The 25,586-nt window shown below is 38.2% G+C and overlaps 1 protein-coding gene across 2 annotated transcripts in view; it reads left to right on the forward strand.

Moving 5' to 3' along the window:
- The window catches only part of SENP1 (SUMO specific peptidase 1), a 47,222-nt gene that overhangs the window by 8,796 nt on the left and 12,840 nt on the right, over nt 1-25,586 (forward strand). For both annotated transcript variants that reach the window (XM_045287320.1, XM_045287319.1), the window contains exons 4-13: nt 1,234-1,318; nt 6,428-6,587; nt 10,339-10,510; nt 13,028-13,131; nt 13,214-13,500; nt 14,908-14,962; nt 19,819-19,857; nt 20,636-20,720; nt 20,958-21,107; nt 22,970-23,101. In XM_045287320.1, coding sequence (XP_045143255.1) covers nt 1,234-1,318; nt 6,428-6,587; nt 10,339-10,510; nt 13,028-13,131; nt 13,214-13,500; nt 14,908-14,962; nt 19,819-19,857; nt 20,636-20,720; nt 20,958-21,107; nt 22,970-23,101 — 1,269 coding nt within the window. The remainder of the gene's footprint in view (nt 1-1,233; nt 1,319-6,427; nt 6,588-10,338; nt 10,511-13,027; nt 13,132-13,213; nt 13,501-14,907; nt 14,963-19,818; nt 19,858-20,635; nt 20,721-20,957; nt 21,108-22,969; nt 23,102-25,586) is intronic.

Below are 25,586 nucleotides of genomic sequence, written 5' to 3' on the forward strand. Positions count from 1 at the left end.
GTCTCCACACGTCTGCTCCAGCACCCAGGGCTGCATCGGGATAGGTCCATGTGGCTTCTCCTTGGGGATGTCTTGTAGGAAGTCCATCTTGCAAGCTGAAGCAGGGAACTGCTAAGGCAGCTGCACCCGGTGCAACCATCACAAAACAAGAGACCCGAGAACTAGAAAGGCGAGGCTCACCACCCATTTATCCCTCCGCCTTTCAATTAGCCCCTCATGTGATTATCAGCCAGGCTGGCACAATTAACTAACTATAGTATCATAAAATTGCACCATATCAAATGTGGGGGCAATGTGTAAATGTGCAGCAATAATTCTGAGGCTTCCTTGTGCTAGAAAGCATAGTTTTTCAAAGCCAAGCCCAGGATCAGCAGAATTCGAGTCAGCTGGGAGCTTGTTTAGAAATGCATAAATAACCTCAGGCTTCTGAATCAGAATCTACATTTTAATGATCTCTCTAGTTGATGGATATGCACGTTCACGTTTGAGAAGTACTGTTGCAATGCAGTTTTTCTCAAGAGGACAGCTGGTCATCTTCGCTGTGTGAATCTATTCTAGGTAGATCAGGATGGGTAGCATCCTTGGCCCTTAGGCACTAAGTATTTTATAGTACCCACATCCTGCCCTCATTTTGATAACTGAATATATAGCCATACATTTCCACATTTGTACTGGGATTATTATACCTCTGTTGGTTAAGATTTATTTCTAAATATATCAAGAGTAAGCCAGATTGATTTTATCAGTGGATACTTAACTATATGTCACAATTGGCTTTCAAAACAGGCTGTATTAAATACCTGTTTGTCTTATATTTGAGAAGGACATCGTGTGTGGTAAAGTCGAGCAGCAGCAGAAGAGAGGAAGACCCTCAAGGAGATGGATTGACCCAGTGGCTACAACAGTGGTTTTAAGCATAGGAACTGTTAGGAGGACGGGGCAGTGTTTCATTCTGTTGTACATACAACCGGTTGTCATGGGTCAGAACTGACTTGATGGCACCCAACAACAACAACACCCTAAATCCATCAAATTACATCATGTAACTGATAGTTACATGATTTTCCCTCCTTTAATCCTCAGATCATTTCATCAGGTTGTGTTTTCCTTATAATACATCCTTTGCATTATTATCTTGAGTTCTGAAATCTATCATAATTTTGTTCAACAATATTTTTTTCTTAGGCTATTTTTGCAAATATGAGTTATCAAAAATTCTTCTGTTTGGTTTAGATTTTACCTTCCAGGCAAGGAAATTTGGACCGATCTTTCACATGTTCCACAAGAAATGAAGCTTATAGTCCAAATTACTACTCAGGTATGACGCATTGCATGGAGTCAAGGCACTATATTTCAGATTTTTTTCTAGCAGATTGTCTTTGCCATCTAAAGTAAAAACAAAATAAAGTCAAAACCAAAATAGTACTTTAAAACATTGTTTAAATAAGCTTTTGTGTGTGTGTGTGTGTGCGCGCGCGCGCGTGCGATAAAGTTTTGCTGATCTAGTCTCTACCAAATATTAATATTTTAAAAAGTAATTTAGCAATCCGTTTTTCTATTTGTCAAAAGCCATTATAAAAAAGGAACATGGCTTTTTAAAAATTGCGTTTGATATAAGGGGTATTGTTTTGCATTGATTTAAGCACAGCTTGCCTATTTCTGTTCTAGTATGAAAGCTGAAAAGTTATTTCTACCAAAGCTTATCCCTCCGTCAGGCCATGAATATTAACTCCACGTTTCTGTCTAGCACCTGCCACAGCCATGCTTGCTTATCCAAGGGCATACCTCTTCAACTTGTGATCCATAATGACAGAAGTTGGCATTCTCTAGGCTACTCCTGTCCTCTCGCCTGCCTGACTTATCATTTACCCCTTAACCTTTGAACCCCCAATGATATGCTTCCGTCTTGGGAAATAAAGAGTTTTATTGGTTCCCCTCCTGGAAGTGTGACCCAGGAAGATTATAGACATTGTTAACCTTGAGCATTCAGTGGTTCTCACATATGTTTTCACTCCTCATGCCTCAGTCTGCTCACAAAATGATCATACTAATAATCCCATTGACCATGCCTCACTGGGAATTTTACAAAGATAAATGGAGATCGTAAATATGTCATACAAATAATTACTGTATATACTCGTGTATAAGCCGAGTTTTTTTTTTAGCACATAGTTAATGCAGTTTTTGTGGTAAAATTAGGTGCCTCGACTGATACTCGGGTCGGCTTATTGAGTACATACGGTATTGTTATTTGGCTCCCTCAGGGTTCTTTGTCAGCAAGGTGAGCTCTCTTCCCCTAAAAAGAGATTAGTATGATACTTGTAGTTTTATATTATATTTAAATGTCATCTGAGTGGGTGGTATTTTATCTATCCTGGGCACTGGATTTCTTATCCTGGGGTGGTCAGTGGCCTCCACATAATATGTATAGAATTTGTGTAAAAGAATTAGTCACACGTCTCAGAAAGTAAATACCATTATTATTGAAGACTTTTCCTCTTGATTTTAATGTGTGCACATACATGATACACATTGTATGCTTCAGTACATAATATACCTTTTTTTTAGCTCAGTATTTAGAAATTTACTTTTTCAACTGTTTACATAGTACCACTCATATTTATAATTTCCCATTTCTATGGAATTTGGAATTTATACATTCACATTTCTTATATGCAATTTCAAAATCCCTAAAATTAAAAAAAAAAATTTTCCCCCATCTCATTTGACATTAAATCCTAACCTGGCCCTTTGATTTCATTTCTTGACAAAAGCTACATGAACTGTCATGAAGCTATTTATTCTTTGTCTTTATTTCTCTAAGTAGAAATATTTATAAATTTTACTACAGATATACCAGTATGTTTCCTTATAGGGTAGTGTGACACACTATGGGGCCCTGGTGCTATAGTGTTGTAAGCATTGGGCTGAAAACCGTGAGTTCAGCAGTTCAAACCCAGCAGCTACTCCATAGGAGAAAGCTGAGACAGTCCGTTCCCATAAGTATTAATGTATTCACAAACACATAGTAATTCTATTCTGTCCTACAGAGTCACTGCAAGTTAAAAAAATAGGTGGTAGTACCAGTGGTGTTCTAAAGTGTTACATAGTGTATCAGATTATCTTTCTGAAATTCCTAATTATTTGTATTAGAAAACATGGGTTACTGATTTGGAATAATGAGCCTGCCTTTATTTGCTTCACTATTGGTTTTGGTTGCTTTCCCATTCCGTCCCCATTTTCAGCTATTATAAATTATGTGTGTGTGTGCATAGATCTAAGCCTATCTGTCTACAGGTCGAGTTTGGACATCAGTAGCCTCTTGATATTCACAAAGGATATACCTGAGAATATCTCAGATCCTCCTGCTCTTGGTTATGGTGCTAGTTGACCAGGTTGCTGGCTTTCTCCCGAGTCACAGGATTCTTAAGAGTTACATTTTTTCATAATTTATGTTAATAGCACAAGTTGATCACTGCATCTAAATCTTTTCCCAAAGTTCTTGCTCTCAATTGAAGGCCACTTCTTAGAAAACGAAAAGTAATTTATTGTAATGATTGTATACATAGCGTTGAAAATAGAATAACTGCAGGGAATAATTCACAATTTATTCACTGAGTATTCAGATTTGTGCCTTTGCCAATTTTCTCTCCCCCTGATCAAGTAAGCCTGATCACTGTTGATCCTTAACAGACACTATGTAAAATCTCTGAATGCCAAGAGTGTATATTTTTTCTTATAATGAAGTTTTTAATTAAAATCTTATTTCTTTCATGTACTGAAAAAAATATTTTTTCTGGTGAAAATGTAGAGCAAAGGGTGCTTCATCTCAATTCCTACATGTATGATCCATGACATGGATTACATTGTTCTTTTGAAATCTTTCTCCTTTGCCACATCCTTTCCAGTTCCTTACAAGTCCTGCAGAACTTGGCCTCTGCTATCTCTAAAGGGTGTGTTCTTTATGACCCTCACATGGACTTCTGTGGGGGATGAGTTGCCTTGTACCTTCTCGATTGGGCTAGCTAGCTTGAGGTCCTCGGTCCACTAGCTTTGGTCACCTGATTTTTGACTGTGTTGGTGTTTGTCTCCTCTCTTACCCCGCTATCTTTTCCTCCACCAAAATGAAAATAGCCACACTCAAGGCCTGGAGCCTCCTGCTTGTGTTTTACTGCATCTGCCTGTACACATACACACAGATCTGTTTTACGACCCAACTCTCAGCTCATTTAAGAGTAGACAATTGTAAGCACTACTTTTTTTTTTTTAAGACTTAATAAAAAAATAATGGGAGAAAATACAAGACTTAAACCTTAATAACCTAGTAATGGTAAGGTTCTAAGGCCTCAAAAGCACACTGAAAACAAAATGTCAACATTTTAATTGAACAGAGGAAAGTAAATTAAGAGGAAAATAAATTATGCTCATGCCAAGGAGAGATGTCAAATTAGGCTGCCAGGCTGGTACTTGGTAGAAAGATGATTTAAAGTGCCCAGCCATGGTAGTGACCGATAAATCTTAAAGCTAACACGAGCAGGTGATGCTTACTTCCACAGTAAGTTACTGCTTGACATGTTCTTTTTTAAAATAAAGTTGATCTGATGCACATAAAAGTATTGCCTACTCCGCTTAGAAAATGTGTAGAGAAAACTAGAAAGATAGCCATCATCATATCTTTGGAACACAAATGCATTTTTGATGTATTTCCTTCTAGTTTTAAATGTATGTGTACATCGTGAGTAATTTTACTTGTGCCTTTTGTCACTCTGATTCCTTAGTGATGACAAAATTCCAGATTAAACCTTCACTTAAACAAAAGGGACTTGCAACCCTCTGTTGAGCCCTCTCTATCTGGCTTTCCTCGATATGTCAATACTAAACGACTGTTCATTGACCTCATTGAGTGAAGGTAGAACTAGCTTATTCTGGTTAAACTGATGAGTCCTGTGCTTTCTCCTTGCAATTTAAAGGAGAAGCCACTGTCAGTTACTAGCAAGGTTCCTTTGGCTTGCCCTTGGTCTCCAATGTCACACCTCCCAGGGTAAATGGAATTTCTAGATAGAATTTCTCCTCAAATAGCCCTCTCTTATTAGGTATTTCCCTGATCAAATCTTAACCAAAAAGTGTGAGGCAAAGATTTGTACTGTTAATACTTTGTCCTTACAGAAAATAGTTCTCTGGTCCTTGAATGAAACTTTCCTTTAGCCTGATTTCGCTATTTTTAAAGTAATAGTAATGGATGCTAACCATAGGAACTGATTACAAGGGAAAATAGTTATAATTTATTTTAAAAGTAAATCTAACATTTTACTTATTAGACTAGGTTTATTTGTTAGTGAATCAACTGGCACCTGTACCATCTCTGACTTAATTTTTTTTCCTCTTAGTTTATCTAAATCTTGATATCTGACCAACTTAAAAAATTTTTCCAAACACATTTTTGTAGGCTGCCTTTTTGGATTGGGTGTTGAAAGATACATTAAATATTTTAAATAACAAATACACAATATTACACAGACACTTATGATTATATTCTTTGAAAGAACTTTCAAATTAATGTGAACATTGAAAGTTCTGAAGGTAGAGAATTCTGCCCATTTTTCCATGGAAGCACATAATTCCATAGCCTAATGTCTGCAGCTATTTTGAAAGAGTTAAGCTGCTTGACACTACTAAAGGGGAGAAAAAAAACAATACTTTTTTTTTTAACCTACTTTAAGCATAAACTACAGGGATTTTTGTCACCTCAGCTCATAAATCATCACATCAGAAAATTCAGATTATCTCTAGTAAGCCTGATTGCACTAACAAGCATTGGAATATTGATATACCGGATAACTATTGGGCATAAAGTGACTGAAGAGTATCATACTAAAACCAGATGTATGTGATGGGTCATTCTTGCCATAACTGACCAGAGTAAGCAGCATTGGGCTCTCTCTTCTCCTAGAGCCCTGAGGCATTAACAAGGTACAAACAAAAAGAAAGTGACACCCGCTGCTTATTAAGCAATAACTGTTGTTCATTTGAATTAAATTCTCCTTGGCCCTCCACCTGGTTTCTTACTGGTCTGGCCTACCTTCTTTCAGGCCCAGGCCTGGGAGTGCTTGCAAGATATAGTTGGGGTAAAATGTTGACTTTTGGTGGACACCACGGAGTCACATTGATGCAGATAAGGCACATGGCTGTGGCAGGATTCAGCTCCTTCATCAATTTTCAGGTTAGTATGGCTGAATCAATTATAGTTTGTAGATGTTCCCTTACTGCAGACTTTCCTGGCAGTTGAGACTGGGATCTTTCTTCCATGAGAGACAGGGTGATATGCCACATTACTTTAGAATACAGTGTTGGACACGGTTGCACACTCGTAAAAGGCACCAGCTTTAGGTGGCATTCTTGAATTTATTCAAATTTTTTGTTCTTTTAGAAAACCCTTCCCCTGACAGTCTTCTTGGCTCAGGCGATTTAAGAACCTTTGGCCAGAATGCAAATGGCCAGTGGAGAAGTTCTACTCCAACATCAGGATTAACTTTGCAAAAATCAAGAAACAGCCGGAGTCTTTTCCTGGAAACCCGAAAAACCTCAAGGTAGGCTACCCATCTACTGCACAAACCCTTTCTCAGCTCTAAGGGGGAAAAATGGGCATTATTACATGGGCATGTAAAAAGAATAATGCAGTTTTTCAACTTTACACAGTAGAGATCTGGACAGATCCATGTTAAAGTTTCACGTTGAAATCATTTGGTGCTGGATTGTGATGACAGCCCACGCTTGTCAGAGGAGAGGGTTTTGAGGGTAGCTCTGAGTGGATTAGGAGCTTTCCTGAAAGCTTTACTACGGCTGTTAGGAATGTTAGGGTAAAAGTCCAGGTCTACTGTTCACAGTGAGCAATGATGCCATTGCATCTTTACGAAACAAATTATACTGCCCACGTCATCTTTTTAGCTGCTTCAATCTGTCCTAAGAGAATATCCTGTTCCTGACATTCTAAGTCCTTGCCTGTCCCTGGTCCAACACACAAAGAAGTCACGAGAGTGAGGAATTAAGAAAGGGAGAGCATGTATATGCTTGCTGGTTTTCTTTAGACCTGGGCTGACTTTACTTGGGTACATACCACATTACGGATTTAAAGAATTGATTGTATGTATTGTCCATTGTAATCAACTCAGTCATCTGTGTGTCTCTGTTCTGATAGAGGAGGAAAGTGGCTTTTGCACATTCAAAAACAAAGTCTAAATTACGTGGAAGAAGAAATCCTGGTGGTGCAGCAGTTAAGGGTTGGACTACTAACCAAAAGAAACCAGTGATGTTCAAGGATGCGCTATTTACTTCTCTCAGGAAGACCGCTCACAGGGATTTGTATAGGCATGTCGGAGTACTGTACCAACGTAGGCCACTAGCTCTTTGAAGATAGTCTACCGTCTTCTCGCTTCTGTTCTTGCTCTTGTGAAGTCTGCCATCTGTCTTGTTCTTTTGTATATACCCGGGGTCGGGAAACTTTTAAGGTGGAAGAGCCAATCGCCCCCCTTACAACAACTTAAAAATTACTTGAGAGCCATAAATAAATTTCTTCAAACAAATAAAATCACTATTATTTGAATAATAGCCTTTAAAAACGTTCAGTTTTAATTCAGAGCCACTGTACTGAAAGAGCCACATATAGCTCGCAAACCGCAATTTGCTGACCCCTGGTCTGTATCTTTCTGAGGACTGGGTTGCCATTTCTCTAACCTGTCCCCCAGAATTTCCGTGCTCATCAATTTACACCAAGACAAAGTGACAGTTTGGCCATCCTGCTAGGACTCAAATTATGTTCTTTTTCAATGTCCTTGGAGTTTGGGGAATAAAAAGCAGTCTAAAGGGCAAGCTTGGGGATGTACAGTGGATGGGGTAAAGTGTCCTGCAGAAAGGTGTTTAGGATTTCATTGGATCATACTGGTAAATCCAAGACTCATCCCCAGTGCCTCAGAGACAGATGGAAAGAACAACTCTTGAACTAAGCTTATCTTTGTGTAACATTTTTGGCACCCCTTGAACTGAAAGCTTGCCGAGGCCAAAATGTTCTCTTAAAATCGAAAATGCGAAACCATGTGAAATATCAAGTGCAATAGCTATTCCATCAGTGCTACTTCTGCAGTGTCCTTCCACAGCTCCTGCACTTCAGCTGTAGCTTCCTCATTTGTTTCGGTTGAGAAGTCTTCCCTTTCTTGGCTCATCTTTGAGGTCTTCTTGATATTCCTTAAGGTATTTGATCCATTCAAGAACTGTTGTATGTGGGCAGCATTCCCTTGCTGGAAAGTTTTGGTCCTTTGGCATGATAACCACTTAAGTTTTGCTGAAGAGTGGATACTATCCCTGACCTCAGAGTTGTTTTTTTATTTTTATGGCACAGGAAAAAATGTTCTTCTATAGGCACCCTAATGAGACTAAAAAAGTAGACTACTGAAAGAACTGGTTTACAGTCATCCATAGATCGCAGAGACATGTTTGAACACACTTTGTTTGGAATCTGTATGTATGAACTAGAAAAAACTCAGCATTGCTGCAGATTGATAGACAAGCTAGAGCACAGAGAGAAAACTTCATGTATTGCCTTTGAGATGAAACCGGCTTTTTATTTCATGGACATGCTTTTTCTTATTGATTAAGGTACAAATAATATCAAGAAAGAAAGAAAACAAAGTTCTCCTTCAAAGGAGGTGAATGTTGAGCCAGGAGAAGCAGCCCAGTAGTGCACGCTAGCTGTTTGAATGACTGAAGGGAGCCCTCTGCTGGTCTTTCTCAGAACTTTGAAATGTAGTTTAAAACTGAAATGGAGAGGCGTCAACTTTATTCAGCTTTGCATATTTAACCTTAATTTCCAATAGAGCTTGGGGTTGGGGTGAGTTGGGGAGCCAGTTTACAATCTACAGGCAGTATTAGCAAAATCAGATAGCGCTTTCAATTTTCATGTATATGTGCATAGGCTCTACCCCCAAATCCATACTCAGTTATTGAACTTTTGTTAGCTGGTATTGAAACTGTAACAAAATTGTTGAACCAATTTTTTAAGCTTTCATCGTGCAGTATGTCTTTCTGAAGCAAACCAAAGGTAAATTTCTCATGGTTCTTGCCTGTTTGCAGCCTTTGAGGGGGGGGTCTTTTATACATTTGAATGTGTAATAGATGAAAAAATAAACTAGATCGCAAATCCCTTCCAAAGAGAAGAAAAAAACAAAAAGAAACTGAGTCAAAGAAGGAAGAAAATGTAAAATTGATTGTGGTGATGACTGTCAAACTCTTCTTAAGATGATCTAACTAAAAAATAAAAAAGATGATTGAATTATTGACTTGTAGGTTTTATTAATGATATCCCAATAAAACTACTGAAAAATTTTTAAAAATTAAGAAAAAATAGATAAGAGCTTGGGAGTCAGGAGGATGCAGGGGTAGAAGACAAAATGCTTGTGTTTGTTTCATATTCTTGAAACCTAAGTTTTCTAAAATAGAATAGTTTGATCATTGTCCCATCGTGCCACATACCTTTATGGTTCCGTACTGAAAGAATCTACAGATTGTGGATCTAAGTAATACAATAACCTGTAGAGTTGTGCCATAGGGCTTCCATGGCTGTAATCTCGAGAAGTAGACTGCCACATCTTTCACCCTGAAGGGGCCAGTGGGCTTGAACTGCCATTCTGTTGGTTAGCAACTGTGCCACCAGGGCTCCTCAAGAGCTACAGCCCCACTCATTACTGTGGTGCCAGTTCCATCTCATAGTGACCCCGTAAGTTCCAAACTCACTGGTCAGTGCTGTTGCATAGCAACTCCCCTATGGGTTTCTGAGACTGCAGCTGTTTATGGGAGTAGAAAACCCAATCTTTCTCTGAACAGGCTGCTGGTGGCTTTGAACTTCCAAACATTTGAATTGCAGTCCATTGCATAACCACCACACCTCCAGAGCTCCTAAAGTGACACTGTAGGACAAAGTACACCTGCTCCCTTGGGTTTCCAAGACTGTAAATCTTTATGGGAGCAGACAGCTTTATCTTTCTCCCTTGGTGACTAGTGGGTTTGAACTTCTGACATTTTAGCAGCCCAACGCTTATCTCGCGGCACCACCAGGGTTCATTAAGTAATATTAACTATTAAATAATTCCATCGCTTAGTAATCTAAAGATCTCTTGAACCACAGAGCCAGATGCATAACCCATATGAACTGTAAGTGACATAACGTTTTTCGTGTATATTGTCCTCACATGGAACATATTCCATTCTGTTTACTTTTGTTATTTTTCTGAAAGTGAAAATAATAGATTTATCTCACTTGCTGTTCTTAATCTTTTCTCATTTTTAAAGTGGATTATCAAACACTTTTATCGGAAAGTCAAATCATCACTGCCATGTGTCTGCATATGAAAAATCTTTTCCTATTAAGCCTGTCCCAAGTCCATCTTGGAGTGGTTCATGTCGTCGAAACCTTTTGAGCCCCAAGAAAACTCAGAGGCGACATGTTAGCACAGCAGAAGAGGTAAGAAAGTGTGCCCCTTAAAGCTCCTAAAAACTAGGCTCTTTCACTTTGTTAGCCTCTAATTTTATATGCTCATTAAGTATCCATTTACTTAGTTCTTCCTGTGATCTTTTTAGTTACATTTCTTGAGTGTTTTCATCTGCTCAGGAGGAATGGAAGGTGTTTTAGCAGAACTTCATTTTTTTCTTACTGTCTTCTGTTTGATATCAGACTTTACATATCTTTCAATATTGCCTGAGTGGCTTCTCATACGTAAAACTCTCTCCTCTTCTTATTGGCCCTTTCTAGACTCTGGTTTCCTTTGGTAAAGCTATTAACTGGATTTGATAAAGACCTGTCCCTGCTGCTTACTAGGAACAATTTTTACTCAATATAAAAGAAAAATTAAGATTCAGTTAATTAACATTTTTTAGTTATATAGGGAAAGATCTTTTAGCTCATATACTTTACCAGTAGAGGAAAAGAAAATTGTGAGAATGCAGTATAGCACATAATTTGCACAATATGAAGTATGATTGTACCTGTTTCAGATTTATTGTGTATAGTCATTAGTTCTGGACTGGTGGCTGTGGACTGCCCAGGAGTGATAATATGTGTTAGAATTTCCGGTGTGTTTCTCAGTTTGTTACTGTGTTCAGTCATTTTCATGTTTGGAAAGTAAAGGTCAATGATCACACACTTAGTAAGGCTTAGAATGCATGTTCCTCCTTTGGACTGCTTGGCACGTCTCCCTTTCACTTACTTTGCCAGCCTATTAACCAAATAGCCTCCCAGATCACCCACCAACCCATAGACTGGGTCCTTGGAACCGTGATACTAGTTTCCTTTCTTCCTACAGTACGCAGATGCTAGGGATGGAGTGTGCCCAATGAAGCCATCGCTGCCACGTGTCGGCACAGGACAAATCTATCCCTTTTAAGCCTGTCCCAAGTCCATCTTAGAGTGGTTTATGTCCTTGAAACCTTTTGAGCCCCAGGAAATTTTACCTGAGTTCCCGTTGTATTTCTTTCACACTTTTTACTGTGAATTAAGTGGACATTTAAATATCAAGTAATCATCATTTTTGCATTCAATAACTTAAACAGCTAATCAAACTCCCCAATGGCTTGCCTATCTCCTGCCCCTCTCGTTTTTCCCCATCTCCCTCTTGTAGCATATTCCCCATCATTATAGTTAACACCTGTATACTTTTTTGCTTCTCCTTCCCTCTCCCCTGCCCACCTCTCCTAACTCTCACAAGCTATTTCTTTTCGTAAATATTTTTCTTGATTAAAAAAATTAAACATTTATTTTTATTTTTTTGGTAACAGTGGCCTTACACAATTATTTGTACTAGTATTTGTCCAGTTCTGTTGGTCTAACTCTTTAAGTCCGTCTGTGTCATCAGATGTTTCTCAGTTTCATCGTTGTTCTTTAGCAGTGCATAGTATTTGATTGTGTGTATGTACCAAAGTTGCTTTCTCCAGTCTTCCTCCGATGAGTGCGTAAGTTGTTTCTGTCTTCTTGCAGTTATGACTAGTGCTGCGGTGAATATGGATGTGCATATAGCTGTTCGTGCTATGCTCTGTATTCCCTAGAGCATAGGCTCCCAAACTTACTTGGCCTGTTTCCCCCTTTTCAGAAACAGAATTACTCATTGTCCCCTAGCAATGAAAAACTTAAGTACTATCACCCGTACTCCAGGATGAAGTATAGGTACCTGCTTTTACAGCACACACACACCCCAGTTCCAGTGCCCCATAGGGGGCAGTATTGCCCATTGTAGGAAACATTGCTGTAGCATATACGATCATGATATTTCTGTTTGCAATTGTTTGAGGAGTCACCATTACTGCTTTTCACGGTGGCTCTGCTGTTTTACAGCACGAGGGGTCCAGTCTCCCTGTACCCTCTCTAGCATTTGCTGTCAGCACATTTGAACTGTGCTTTCAGCACTGAGATGAGGTGTATCTCTTGGATGACTAGTGAGAGATGGCTAATATTTTTATGTTTGTTGATCGCCGTAATGTCTTCTTTGGTAAACCATTCATGCCTTCCGCCCATTTTAAAATGGGCTCTTTGGTCTGACTTGTTTTTAGGTCTATATTTTATGCTAGGATACCTACGTCTCATTGATCTTGACTTGTCTGGTTACTTCCTTGTGCTTTGTCTAATGTGTGTTAGGAATCTTGGAATTTGTTGGAATCCTAAATTCCAACAAACGTTTATTTCTTGAACTTTCTGTGACTCAAAAGTGATGATCTGCTGACCTTGTGGTTTCCTATTCTGTGTACTGTTATTGACATGTGTGCTTCATAGTTTTTCAAAACGTGCGACTTGATATTTGTTACTCCACCCCTCGGTATGTATATTTTGTTATGTTACATAGTTTTCTAGAATCATTTTAATATGCAATAGTTCTTATATCTCTCCAAGACTCCTTGGGCTTTGACTAAACATTGAGGAGGTTAGATGCTACTTTGGGAAATACTTACCTCATTGTATATGTTTAAGTTTTTTTTCTTTTCCCACTTTTAGACCATTCAAGAAGAAGAAAAAGAGATTTACAGACAGCTGCTACAGATGGTCACAGGGAAGCAGTTTTCAGTAGCCAAACCCACAACACATTTTCCTTTATACATGTAAGTCACAGAAGCATGTGTCAAATGAATTCAGTTCTACAGTTTGTTACTTGAGTCTGACACTAGGTTCTTCTCTCGGTAGGTCTCGATGTCTTAGTTCCACTAAGAATGCTTTGAAAGAGCCACTGTTTAAAAATGGAAATTCTTATGCAGCTCAGATCATTGGTTCAGATACTTCATCATCTGGATCAGCAAGCATTTTAACTACCCAGGAACAACTATCCCACAGTCTGTATCCCCTGTCATCATATACCCCAGAAGTTGCTTCATATGGATCCAAAGATTCAGAACCTCCCCATCAACCCCACCAGCACCACTCACTTCTGCATCAGCCAGATAATTTACCAGCTTCAAATACACAATCTGAAGGTAAAAATGGTCTTAGAAATCCTTTTTTGATCCTGATAGCCACTTAACTGAGTTTTCTGTCAATGTAACTTCCAGGCAAGATTATAATACATTTAAAACTTAACATATATATATATATAAGGTAGCTTAGACATACATAATTCAGCAAAACAGGCCACAAGTAGACTAAATATATAAATAGCTCACATATTTCCTTATATAAAGATGCAAATGATTTGATAAAATGTTTTAATTAAAAATTTGATTTTCAGAGTACATTTGGCCTAGTTACTTCAACATTTGTTCTACTTCTAGTACTGAAAATTAGATAGTCTCAAATTCCAGGAGACTTAGAAAATCAAGTAAGCAACGAAGCATAAGTGCATACTATGTGATGCTTATTATATATGCATAGAATGGCTGTAAACTAGTTTTGGAAACAGAGTTCTTTCCCAGTTTTCAGCTAACTATCATTCTTTTTCTTAGAAGTATCCCATGAAGGTTTTGCTATGATGGGTTTTTAGTTTCTGTAGTTGTCTCCTTCCTTAGGTAGGTATGGATTATGTGTGTATTTATGGTATGTAGCTAAATACAGCTTTTAGATTAGGTGGTTAGACGTTAGGGATCTTTTGACAGATGGAATGCTAGTCTTTAAGCTCCTTTCCGCTTCCTTCGGCTTGTTTGATTTTTAAATCCATTCTGGAAAATTCTTAATTGGATGCTAAAGTTTTTGCTTATAAATCATTGTAAAGTCAGATATATTCATGAAAGTATACTAAATTTTATCAGGTGATTTACAAACTGCCATTTAATAAAATAAAACAAAAAACAGCCCTTGATGATCAAATGCTTAGATACAGCCAAACTGGAACAGATGCACTAACTAGATTACATGGCTTAGTTATTTCTGATATGATTTCATAAGGATTTTAAAGGAGGTTCTAATCAGTACTTTGGAAGGACATGGTTCCTGCTTTTGAGTATTTAATGCAAAAAAAAAGTAGGTAAATAAAACTTACTCTTTTAAGACTCCATTGTTTGTCCTACCGTTCTGTTTTTTCCCGCTCCTCTAAGACCCGAGTGAGTTTCATAGTAGTTTATGAACTAAAGTTTTTAAAGAACTCTTGGCATGTTCTTAATTCCCAGGAACAGAAGGAGAAAACAGAATAAGCATAACTCCAAAGCAGATGCTAAAGCACAAGTTTAGTAATTGCCTTATTTGTGAGTGAGGCAACTGCTTCACTCAGACTTACTTGTGGTCGCAGGGGAAATGAACCTACCTCCTTTGTTTTCCATCTCATCTTTATTTTTATATGCTACCTTATTTTTGAGGAATAGAATATAACAAAGTATGGGCCCTTGAACTATAGACATCTAGAAAGTTTGATTGTGAAATTTTATTAATGAAATGCTCGTTTCTTTATTTAGAGTCAGACTCTGTCATTTTACTCAAAGTGAATGATTCCTCGGCACCTGCTCTCAGGTAAACTTTGGAAAAAAATCTTTCTTAGTATATTGCTTGCTGTCTCCTTAATCAGACTCTCTTTATAACCACTAAGCATTACATGATATAAAAAGAAAACTGTCTTGATTTAGATATTTAGCATGTGTTGCCTGAAATTTTAATGATGTTCTAATTGGCCTTCTTTGCTTCAACCTCCATTTTGTTCTTCATTCCATCTTTTACCCTGTTCTCAAATCCATTCTTTTACATTATTCTTTGGCCCATTGCCCATGCTATAGTCAGAGTGATCCTTCTAAAATGCGTTTTCCTGTAACACCTTCAAGGACAACTTAACCGAAATAGAATCAAGCCCAAGCTCCTTAGAATGGCATGCAAAGCACTTTAATTCATCTCATTTCCTATTATTACACTTTTTTTTTTCTTTAACGTCTTTTCCTAAGGGCCTCCTGTGCGTATGCACTAGAATATTCTGAGGACAACAACAGTCAACAAAATGTCAGCGGTCAGAGGGAACTACATTTTAGTTGGGGGAGGGATGAGGCACAAAAAAATAGATATATATTCCAAGTGAGTTATAAGTGTTGGATAGAAAAATGAAAGCAAAAAGATGGGTGAGGGGACAGATGACATTTGAGCAGAGGCCTAATGAGGTAAGGAAGAGAGCCTGATGGACATTTGGGTCTCCTGTGTCTTTATATGCGAGGCTACTTTCAGTCTGTACCTCTGATCATCACTTTCATGTATATGTCCCTTCTGGTGGATTGCCCTCCCCACTGTGGCTTGTTCATCCGACAGACAGTAGACTCCTTATTCTGTAAATCGCAATTCAGATGACATCTTCTAGGATCAAGTACTTCTTCCTTGGTAATCCAGTAGCTTACCACTTGTATTGTTGTCTTTGCCATATAGGGCCTTGGTAATCAGATTGTTAGAATATTAGCTTCAATTCAGAAGCTTAGGGACAATAAAATGTTCTCATCGATCTTAGTTCCCTAACTTCTTCTTAGCTCCTGTCTGTAGTCTAAACTCTAGATTCAAACAACAAATACTCTTTATTTGTTAGAGTTCCCAAGGAGACTTTGCAGCTGGAATTTGAAATTTTTTTCTCTATTATTTAGAGTAAGCCCTGAGTTTAGTTCTTGGGTTTTCCAGCATTCAAGTAACTTTGGACAGGTTACCATTATAAATCTCAGGTTTTTATCTACAAAATACCAGTCTTAATAGTTTAGTTGTAAAGATTTAACTTAGAATAAGATACCTAGTAGAAAGGTTTTACATTAGTGCATACAGGTGGGTGAAGAAATGGCATGAAATAATTTCTCCTTTGACTTTAGTAAACAGAAAGAGAATCCAACTTCACACCAGCCCAAGACTGATTGCCAGGAGGCAAAGGTCAGATATCCCTCCACCCTGCACCTTTTTTTTTTTTGCCCCCTGCATCTTTCTTTACCCTATTCTGACACCCAAACTATCCCGTGGCCCTCTACTTCAATAATTTGTTGCAGTGGCCACATAGAACTTATAGACAGACAATACTCAGGATTATGGGGTTTATCAGGAAAGCTAGCAGGTTACAAAATGTTGAGGATACATTGATTTTTTTTTTCACCAAAATCTTAGCCGTGCTAGTAGGCACGTATGTCTTTGATTCTTGTCCTCTCAGATGCATGGCCCCATGGCCTCTGCCTTGTTCCATGAGCGGGGAAGCCCTCTGCTCTGCCTCATGGTCTCAGTGCTCTTCTCTGTTCTGCCTCAGGCTCTATATGCTACGACCCCTGGTATCTCTTTGCTCTGCCATATCAGACAGGGATTTTGAATGTGCTCGTCTTTCTTGATGGTCACAGGGTTTTCTTGCTCTCTGCTTCTGACATGGCTCTCTTAGGCCCACAGGAATGGCAACCTGGCCAGTCCCCTCTATGGAGGATGCTTCATACACCCTATTTGTGTAGTCCCACCCAATCATTTATTTGGAGTTACAAAGACAAGGATACAGAGCCATGTTTAAGCAATTTCACTTCACCATAGTAGGTATGCTTTCTAGGAAGAAGTTGATCTCAAGTTAAGAGTACGCTCATTTCCATAATGGTTCTTTTTGAAGTCACTCTTTTTTTATTGTTAATATTTTATTGGGGGGGGGCCTCTTAAAAATCTTACAACAATCCCCCATTCGGTTGTATTAAGCATACTTGTACATATGTTGCCATCAATATTTTCCAAAACATTTTCTTTCTACGTGTGAGCTGAAGTTACCCTTTCCTTGATGGAGGATTCCTCTTGGTGATCACTGAAGAATGAGATGGAAGGGGAAGTGCCTTTTTGCATGTGGGACGTTGAGTAATGCTGTTTGTGAAGTTGGAGTCTGCTCTCCAATGCTTGGTCTGTTGGCTCTCCCAGACTCAGCTGCCATCAAGTTGATTCCAACTAATAGTGACGCTACCTAGATTGTAAATCATTATGCAAACAAACGGCCTCATCTTTCTCCTATGGAGTATCTGATGTTTTTGAACTGCCAACCTTGCGGTTAGCAGCCCAACACCTAATCCATAGCACCACCAAGGCTCTTTAAACTGTCATCACTGCCTCACAATTACATTCTAGCAAAGACGACTTGCCTTTTTTTCTCAAAGTTTTCCATGCCATCATTCCTCTGTGCTCTTGTTCATTTTAATCCTGCTGTCGAATTCCCCTTCTCTTAGGTCCATTTGCTTTTCACAATTTGATGCAGGTGTTATTTTTTCTCAGAGGCTTTCTGACATCTCTAGATAATGTCTGTCCTTCCATCCAGTCCTTCTTTCCCTGTACCTTGTTAGTTATTAATGTGGTGTACAGTGCTCATCATAGTACCCGACGTGCTCAGTGATTAGTGTATAAATCTGCGAAATGAGTGAATTTCCTAACGAGTCTGACATTCTCTGTGAAGTAGCCCTGTACTCATTCCTTTTCGGTTAACACTGTGGTCTAGTGGAAGACCCTGTGCAGTAGTAGAAAAGCATGGTTCAAAATTGGCTCTCCAAGACAAATTATCTTCAGAACCTGAAATAATTTCTTGTTACGCATTATATTGAAGTTTAAACTATATGGGAATTGGAAAGATGTTTAATTTGTAAAACAGCATAATTTTACAGAGAGCACTGTGTTTAAGTGAATATAACTTGTAGTAATTCTTACCATAGCTCTCAATTATATGAGAAATCATGTACGATACTTTTGGAAAAGCAAATTCTTACTGAATTTTGCTTTCCTGAGCCAGCTGATACATGGATTCATTGAAGAGAAGTTCTTGCCGTCCACCTCCTCCCCACCTTACACACACACGATTCCTATAGTTAACAAATATTGAATGTCTTCTATTTGCCAGGTATTGTTCTAGGTGCCCAGAAAAAAAAACAGATCTTTTTATATTCTGTTAAGGGAAGCAGGCAAATCTGAGTAACCATAGTCCATTATAGCGACATCTGCATGGTTCTTGTCACATCTTTATACCAGAGAGCTTCAAAAGTTTGTGGGAAATTTTCATTATCCTTTAGTTCTATTTTCCCACAAACTCTTTGAAGTCTTGTATGTATAATAAGTATGTCCTCAGGTTGACTTGTTTTTGGTATCGTGCTAAATCGTCTACAAAGTGCTAGGTTTCTGTGGTCTTGGATCTTGTCTATTATGTGAGTTGGCCACTTTGCCAAGAGGATGGGCCAGCTCCTAAGTTCTCTTCTCATTAACTTCACTGACATTGGCAAGGCAGGAACAGCAGTCTCGTTGCCAAGTTGCAGCCTAGGAATGGCTTGGACCACTATTTTCAAAAATTAGGCTAAGGATCAAGGGATACTCTCTAAGCCCTCTCAGTTATATGTAAACCACTTAACTGAAAGGAACTTGACTCACTGTATTTTACAAATCTAGGGCTCACAGAAGTGAAATCATTTGTTCAAGGTTAGAAAACTAATCAGGAATAACTCCAGAAGTTCTAGGTCTCATAACTCCTCGTTTGATGCCTTATCTGCTTGTTTTATGGGACTGGAAGTATTTACTCTTTCAATAATTTGAGAGATCACTTAGGAATTTGCAGAGAGATAAAGTTTGAGAAGGACATGAGGTCCTAGAAAAGTTTTAGCATGCTTGAGACTGCTAAGCATTATCTACTTGTGTTGTTAGTAAGAGCCACGTGGGATAGCTCTTCTGCTTTGGTTTGACTCATTACCCATTAGACATGGACCATTCTTTGAGTCTGGCACTCAACTGCTAATCAAAAGGTTGGTGACTGGAACCCACTGTCTGCTCGATAGGAGAAAAGAGCTATAATGATCTCTGTGCATAGTTTAGAGAGCCTCAGAAGCACTATGAGGCAGTTCTGCTCTGCCCTGCAGTGCCCTACAGGGCCATGATGGGTTGGAATTAACACAGCAGCAGGAGGTTTTCATTCCTTGAATAGGGGTTTTCTGTCTCTACTCTTGATTGGGGTGAATATATTTTGACTCAAGTAATGTGACAGGTTGTTCAACAACCTGTAAGATTTTATTAACTGAAAAATCTGTTAATCGGCACCATGTGGAAAGAGTAATGTTCTAGTGTTAATATGTTGGCTTGATAAGTGATGTGCTCTGTCATGTAATGCTTGTCTCAGGCAAGGAGAGAACTTTGCCAAACTTGATGTCTTCACTGAACTTTGGGTCATCTTTTAACTAATATATATGTAAATGACTCATTTGAATTCCAGTACATCCCAGTTATAACTAGGTTAACTTGGGACCTTTTACTTATTTCAAACTTGTGAAGCATTCTTACAAGCAGTTTAAGTGTTTGACTTTGTTGGTGAAGGTATTTGTATTTTCTCATAAACCTTCTGTTGATGGGCCACATTTTTTCTTTTCTCACCCTAGTCCTACCTTTTTCCAGGCAGAGTTGTGGATCAAAGAATTGTAAGTTACTTATTTTTGCTGTCTTTTTTCTTTCTCAGTCACTTCATTTTCACTTTGGAAAAAAACAAGCAATTAGTTTGTCAACTTGCTTATTTTTAGTCATTAGAACTATCTATACTTTGAAGTTGTTGGGCTTTTAAAATCCTCTTGGTGACATTATATCTTTGACAATCATTGAGCCAAATTAAAATGGAAAAATATCCCAAAGTTAAGTATTATAAAGAAGTGAAAATAGATGTCCCTCTTTTATTGTTAGTAAAATTAATTTGAGTAATTCATAATTTTGAGTTTGCAAAATAACTGAAAACTTTTAATCACTTCAAATTCAAGTTATCCAGGTTTCTTGAATTAAAACAAAACAAAACTCATATTCTTTCATTTGGATCATAAATACAATGATATTCAACTTTAACATAGTAGTGTCTTTTCCTTTGGAGTTCATTCTCATTTTTGGATTTCCAGAACGAGACTTCCTTTTCTCCATAATCTTAGAAGAATGTTCACAAAAGGACTACATATTTATAAATATTCACAAAATTATCTGTTGACATTTAGCAGCCAACCAGTATGTTTTATGTCAGTGAAAATGGTAGGATAGTTTCACCTAACACCATTTGGTTTCACTCTGTATTGAAATAGAAATGTAAGAATAAGCTAGGTAAGGATTTTAAACTTTCTATGTGTCAGTTTTATAGTTAATTGTCACCGTGCCACCAGCATTATGCTTTATACTAAGAGGGTCGTTTACATTTCTGTCACTATTCTATTTATACCCTAGAACTAGTGTTTACGATTCTCGAGCACGGGAGAGATTGCGGCAGATTGAAGAGCAGAAAGCATTGGCTTTACAGCTTCAAAATCAGGTAAAAACACAAACCAGAAACTGGGATAGGCTAATAAATAGTACATTCAGGTTGAAACTTTTTTGCAAAGTTATCTGAATTTTGGATCAAAGCTATTGTAATTGCAAGATCATATCCTAAACAGCATTGCATGATAAGTGATATATTTTCTTTGTCTAGCCATTCAGTTCTACTTAGTTTACATAAGACAAATAGTAGATTCTTTCATCCCACTTATTCTCAAGCTCTGTCTTTTAGAGATTGCAGGAACATTCAGTACATGATTCAGTAGAACTGCATCTTCGTGTACCTCTTGAAAAGGAGATCCCTGTTACGATTGCCCAAGAAACAGAAAAGAAGAGTCATAAATTAATTGATAGTGAAGATGAATTTCCTGAAATAACGCAGGTAATTTATTACTCTCAAGTCCGACACTAGCAAATGCTCTTACTTAGAAAGAATATTTTGGCGGCTATCAAAAGATATAGCGTCTGGGGTCTTAAAGGCTTGTAGGCAAACAAGCGGCCATCTAGCTCGGAAACAACAAAGCCCACAGAGAAGAAGCACACAAGCCTGTGTGAACACGAGGTGTTGAAGGGATCAGGTAGCAGACACCAAAGAACAAAAACCATCATTGTGTGATCACCTTCCCCACATAAACGCTGAAGACGAATGTGTGCATAAGTAAGTGTGGTGAAGAAGGCTGATGGTTCCTGGCTATGGAGACCTATAGCGTCTGGGGACTTAAAGACTTGAAAGTAAATAAGCGGCCATCTAACCCAGAAGCAACAAAGCCCACATGGAAGCAGCACACCAACATGTGTGATCATGAAGGGCCGAAGGGATCAGGCTTCAAGCACCAAAGGTGGCTGCGGGGGGGCATATCATCGTGAATGAAGGGAGCGTGTGATGGGGGCCCAATGCCCACCTGTAGACAACTGGACATACCTTGCAGAGGGGTAGTGGGGAGGAGATGAGTCACTCAGGGTTCAGTATAGCAATAATGAAACTCACAACCTTCCTCTAGTTCTTAAATGCTTCCTCCCCTCAACTGCAATGACCCCAATTCTACCTTGCAGACCTGGTTAGACCAGAGGATGCACAGATGGGAACTGCAAACAGGGAATCTAGGACAGATGAACCCCTCAGGACCAGCGGTGACAGTGGCGATACCAGGAGGGAAGGGGGGTAGAAAGGGGGAATCGATCACAAGGATCTACATATAACCTCCTCTCTGGGGGATGGGCAACAGAAGGGTGGGTGAAGGGAGATGCCGGGCAGTATAAGATATAATAATAATTTATTTCATAAAAGAGTTTATGAGGGAGGAGGGGGTAGCGGGGAGGGAGGAGGAGGGGAAAAAGGAAAATGAGGAGCTGATTCCAGGAGCCCAAGCGGAAAGCGAATTTTGAGAATGATGAGTGCAACAAAAGTGTGCTTTGCACAATTGATGTATGTATGAACTGTGATGAGTTATATGAGCCCCAATAAAATGATTTTTAAAAAGCTATGAAAAAAAATACTTTGGACAGATTTCAGACATAAAAGCAACAGTACTATATGCTGCTTAAATTTTATTACATAGTTCTTTATTTGTATTATATGCCAATCTTACCTTTATTTTTAAGGGATTAATAAGAATTGATAAAAGAATTATAGGTGACTTATCTACTTCATTGAAAATTAATTTGTGTTTCATGTCCATTTTGACTTAATGCACATGTATAATAATACTTTGACATTAAATGGTTAGCTCAGGCTTACTATTAATTTTTAAGTTAAATGTAGTAAAAATCAGAAAAATTTAAATGTATATATTAAAGTCTGTACATTTTAATGTTCCTTAATATGTACATCTCTGAAAAACTCATGAAACTGGTAAGCATAGCACATTTTTATAGTTACGCTCGATTTCCTATTTCTGTTTTTTAATAAGACATTTGGACTAGAGGTAAAACATATAAACTATAATTAGTTCATCTCATGGACTTGATAGCAACAAATTATTTCAGACTTTAGAAATAATAGCCAATGAAGATCCAAATGTGCTGAAAAAGAGAAAGGGAGGGAAAGATAGAAGGATAATAATAATCAGGGAGAGTGCTGGGATAAAATAGAAATGCTAGTTGGAAGTAGTGTGTGTGTGAGAGAGAGAGAGAGAGAGGGGGGGCGGGGGGGCATGGTCTGGGAACCGTATAGGGCTGGGTGAGAAAACCAGTTTACCTGAAGCCATATGTGTTTGATTTTTTTTACACTTGTTGGTTTCCTAGGAAATGGAGAAAGAAATAAAGAATGTATTTCGTAATGGGAATCAGGATGAAGTTCTCAGTGAAGCATTCCGCTTAACTATTACCAGAAAGGATATTCAAACTCTAAACCATCTCAACTGGCTCAATGATGAGGTAATCTTGTACTCTGTTTTTGTATCCAAATAGTTTAAGTGATTGCAAAATAGAAACTAAATGAAGGTAGGAAGTACCATGTATCCTGAGATAATCTGCTTCAGAATCACAGAGCCCTCCTTTTTCCTGAATAAGTAAGTATGCACGGTGTATGCTGGACAGATGCATTTTTAACAAGTATCTTAGGTGACTTGTAAAAGAACCACTGAATTTACCCCTAGAAGCCTGGTGAGAAACGCTATTGTGTAGAGTTGCTATGAGTTGGAATGAACCTAGTGGGTTTGGGTTTGTTTTGTCTCTACTTGTTCTAGGTCATTTAACTTCTGAGAGAGAAGCTTTCTAACATCATCGCCCTTAATACTTTTTTTAACTGGCATTTTAAAATTACATTATTATTAAATAGTTGATGTAGTCGGGGATGGATTGAGTATGCCCTCAATTCCATTTATAAGCATATTTAATTGCACTATAATCTTTAAACTGATCTGCCCAATTTCTAAACCTGTTTTCTTTTAAAAGAATGTTTTCATGGCAAAAAAAGCTGATTTGGGTCTCTTTACCCAAATACCACTAGACGCCACCTGTCTAACCTGGGTGTACTCAGGCTTCACGGCTCTGGAGGAATTCAAGATGCGCAGTATAGTAAGCGTTAGGTATTGCAGGGACCCGTTTCTTATTATTGTATACCTGGTGGCGTAGTGGTTGGGCTGCGATCCACAAGTTCGGCTGTTCGAAGCCAACAGCTGCTCTGCAGAAGAAAGATGGACTTTCTACTCCCGTAAACAGTTAAAATCTTGGGAGCTCAAACCATCAGTTCTACTGTGCCCTATAGGGTTGCTATGAGTTGGCATTGACTTGATGGCTGGGCATTTGGTTTTTGTTGGGAGTTCAAATCATACTATATAGGGCCAACATATTAATATGTAGCCTTATAATAACATACACAGCTAACATTTATATTTACCTCATATTAGGCATGGTAGGCTATAGTTTTATTTTATTTAATAGCTGAGGAAACCTGGGTGGCATAGATAAGGGAACCATATTTTTGTCTAGTAGTTGATTTTCTTCAGGGTCAGCTGAACTGACCCTATTCTCTTTGTCTTTGATTTGTTTATAAGATGTAAGCATTCAAAGCTCATTGTTCCCAGAAACATATCTTTGACCAAGAACAGTAGGGAAGGCACAACTAGATAGTCTTGCTTTAGAGGAAAGCACCCTTATATCTTTGGGTTCTGAAATATGTAACATTAGAACATTGGATCAAATAATAGGAGGAAGAAAGATCTCACTGGATCCAAGGGTAAAGTGAAAATGAAGGACGGGCAAAAGTACCCAGTATGATTTTGAGACCATCTCTAGTTTCCTGCCGCCGTTCCTTTGGCTTGTCTTTGTTGAAGGGGAGTGTTCACTTATTCCAACTGATGGCAGCCGTTCTTGCACATTGTGTGGCACTTTCTAGGGGCAGCAGAGAGTAGGGTATGAGCTGGATTCTTACTTGGTGCTGCGGTAACCTCAATGACACCCTTACAGAGGCAGCATTCATCAGGACAGATTTCCATTCCCTGGGCCCATTCGAGCCTGGATTTTTAGCAAGCAAAGTTAATGGAAATTACATTACTTAGAGGAGGCAAGTGAAAGGAAAGATTCTTTGTCTACTTTATCCTTCCCACACGTAGGGAGTGTTTACCTTTTCAAGTTCAGAATAATGTTAACCTTGAAAGCAGGTGCCAATTCACGTGTTCATCATGATGACTTGAACTGGTTTTTAAAGCACCATTTTCAAAGTACCACTTTTCTAAAGCTTTTCACAATATTGCCCTTGAGAAGCTAATATTCTGATGGTGTATTACTGTGAACCCTTGAGTATTGGTACCCAGTTAAAAACAGATTTAAACCCAAGCATATCAGTGGTCATATCAAATGCATAGATGATCTACACTACCACTATCCAATAGAAATGTGAGCTACATTTGCGATTTTAAACTTTCTGGTAGTCACATTAAGAAAAGTAAAGAAGCAGTTGAAATTAATTTTAATAATATATTTTATCCAATCATTTCCGTGTATATAATCAATTTTAAAATATTGCAATATCTTAACCTTTTTAATACAAAAACAAAAACAGTTACTAGTGAGTGGCCTCTGGCTCATGGTGAGACCCATGATGCTCCAAAGGGTTTTCAATGACTACTTTTTTTAATCATACAATTAAGTAGTTTAATCTTATTTAAAAATTATACAATCATCACCACAGTCAATTTTCTTTTTTTTTTGGTTGTTGGCAGACTTCCTGGAGTCCTCTTTCCTTTTCCTTTTATTTATTATTATTATTTTTTAAATCATTTTATTGGGGCTCATATAACTCATCACAGTTCATACATACATCAATTGTGCAAAGCACACTTAAACATTTGTTGCACTCATCATTCTCAAAATTCGCTTTCCGCTTGGGCTCCTGGAATTAGCTCCTCATTTTCCTTTT

Source organism: Echinops telfairi, unplaced genomic scaffold (genome assembly GCF_000313985.2).
Source record: "Echinops telfairi isolate 266 unplaced genomic scaffold, ASM31398v2 ScPeMD7_12;HRSCAF=54, whole genome shotgun sequence".
Lineage (NCBI taxonomy): Eukaryota > Metazoa > Chordata > Mammalia > Afrosoricida > Tenrecidae > Echinops > Echinops telfairi.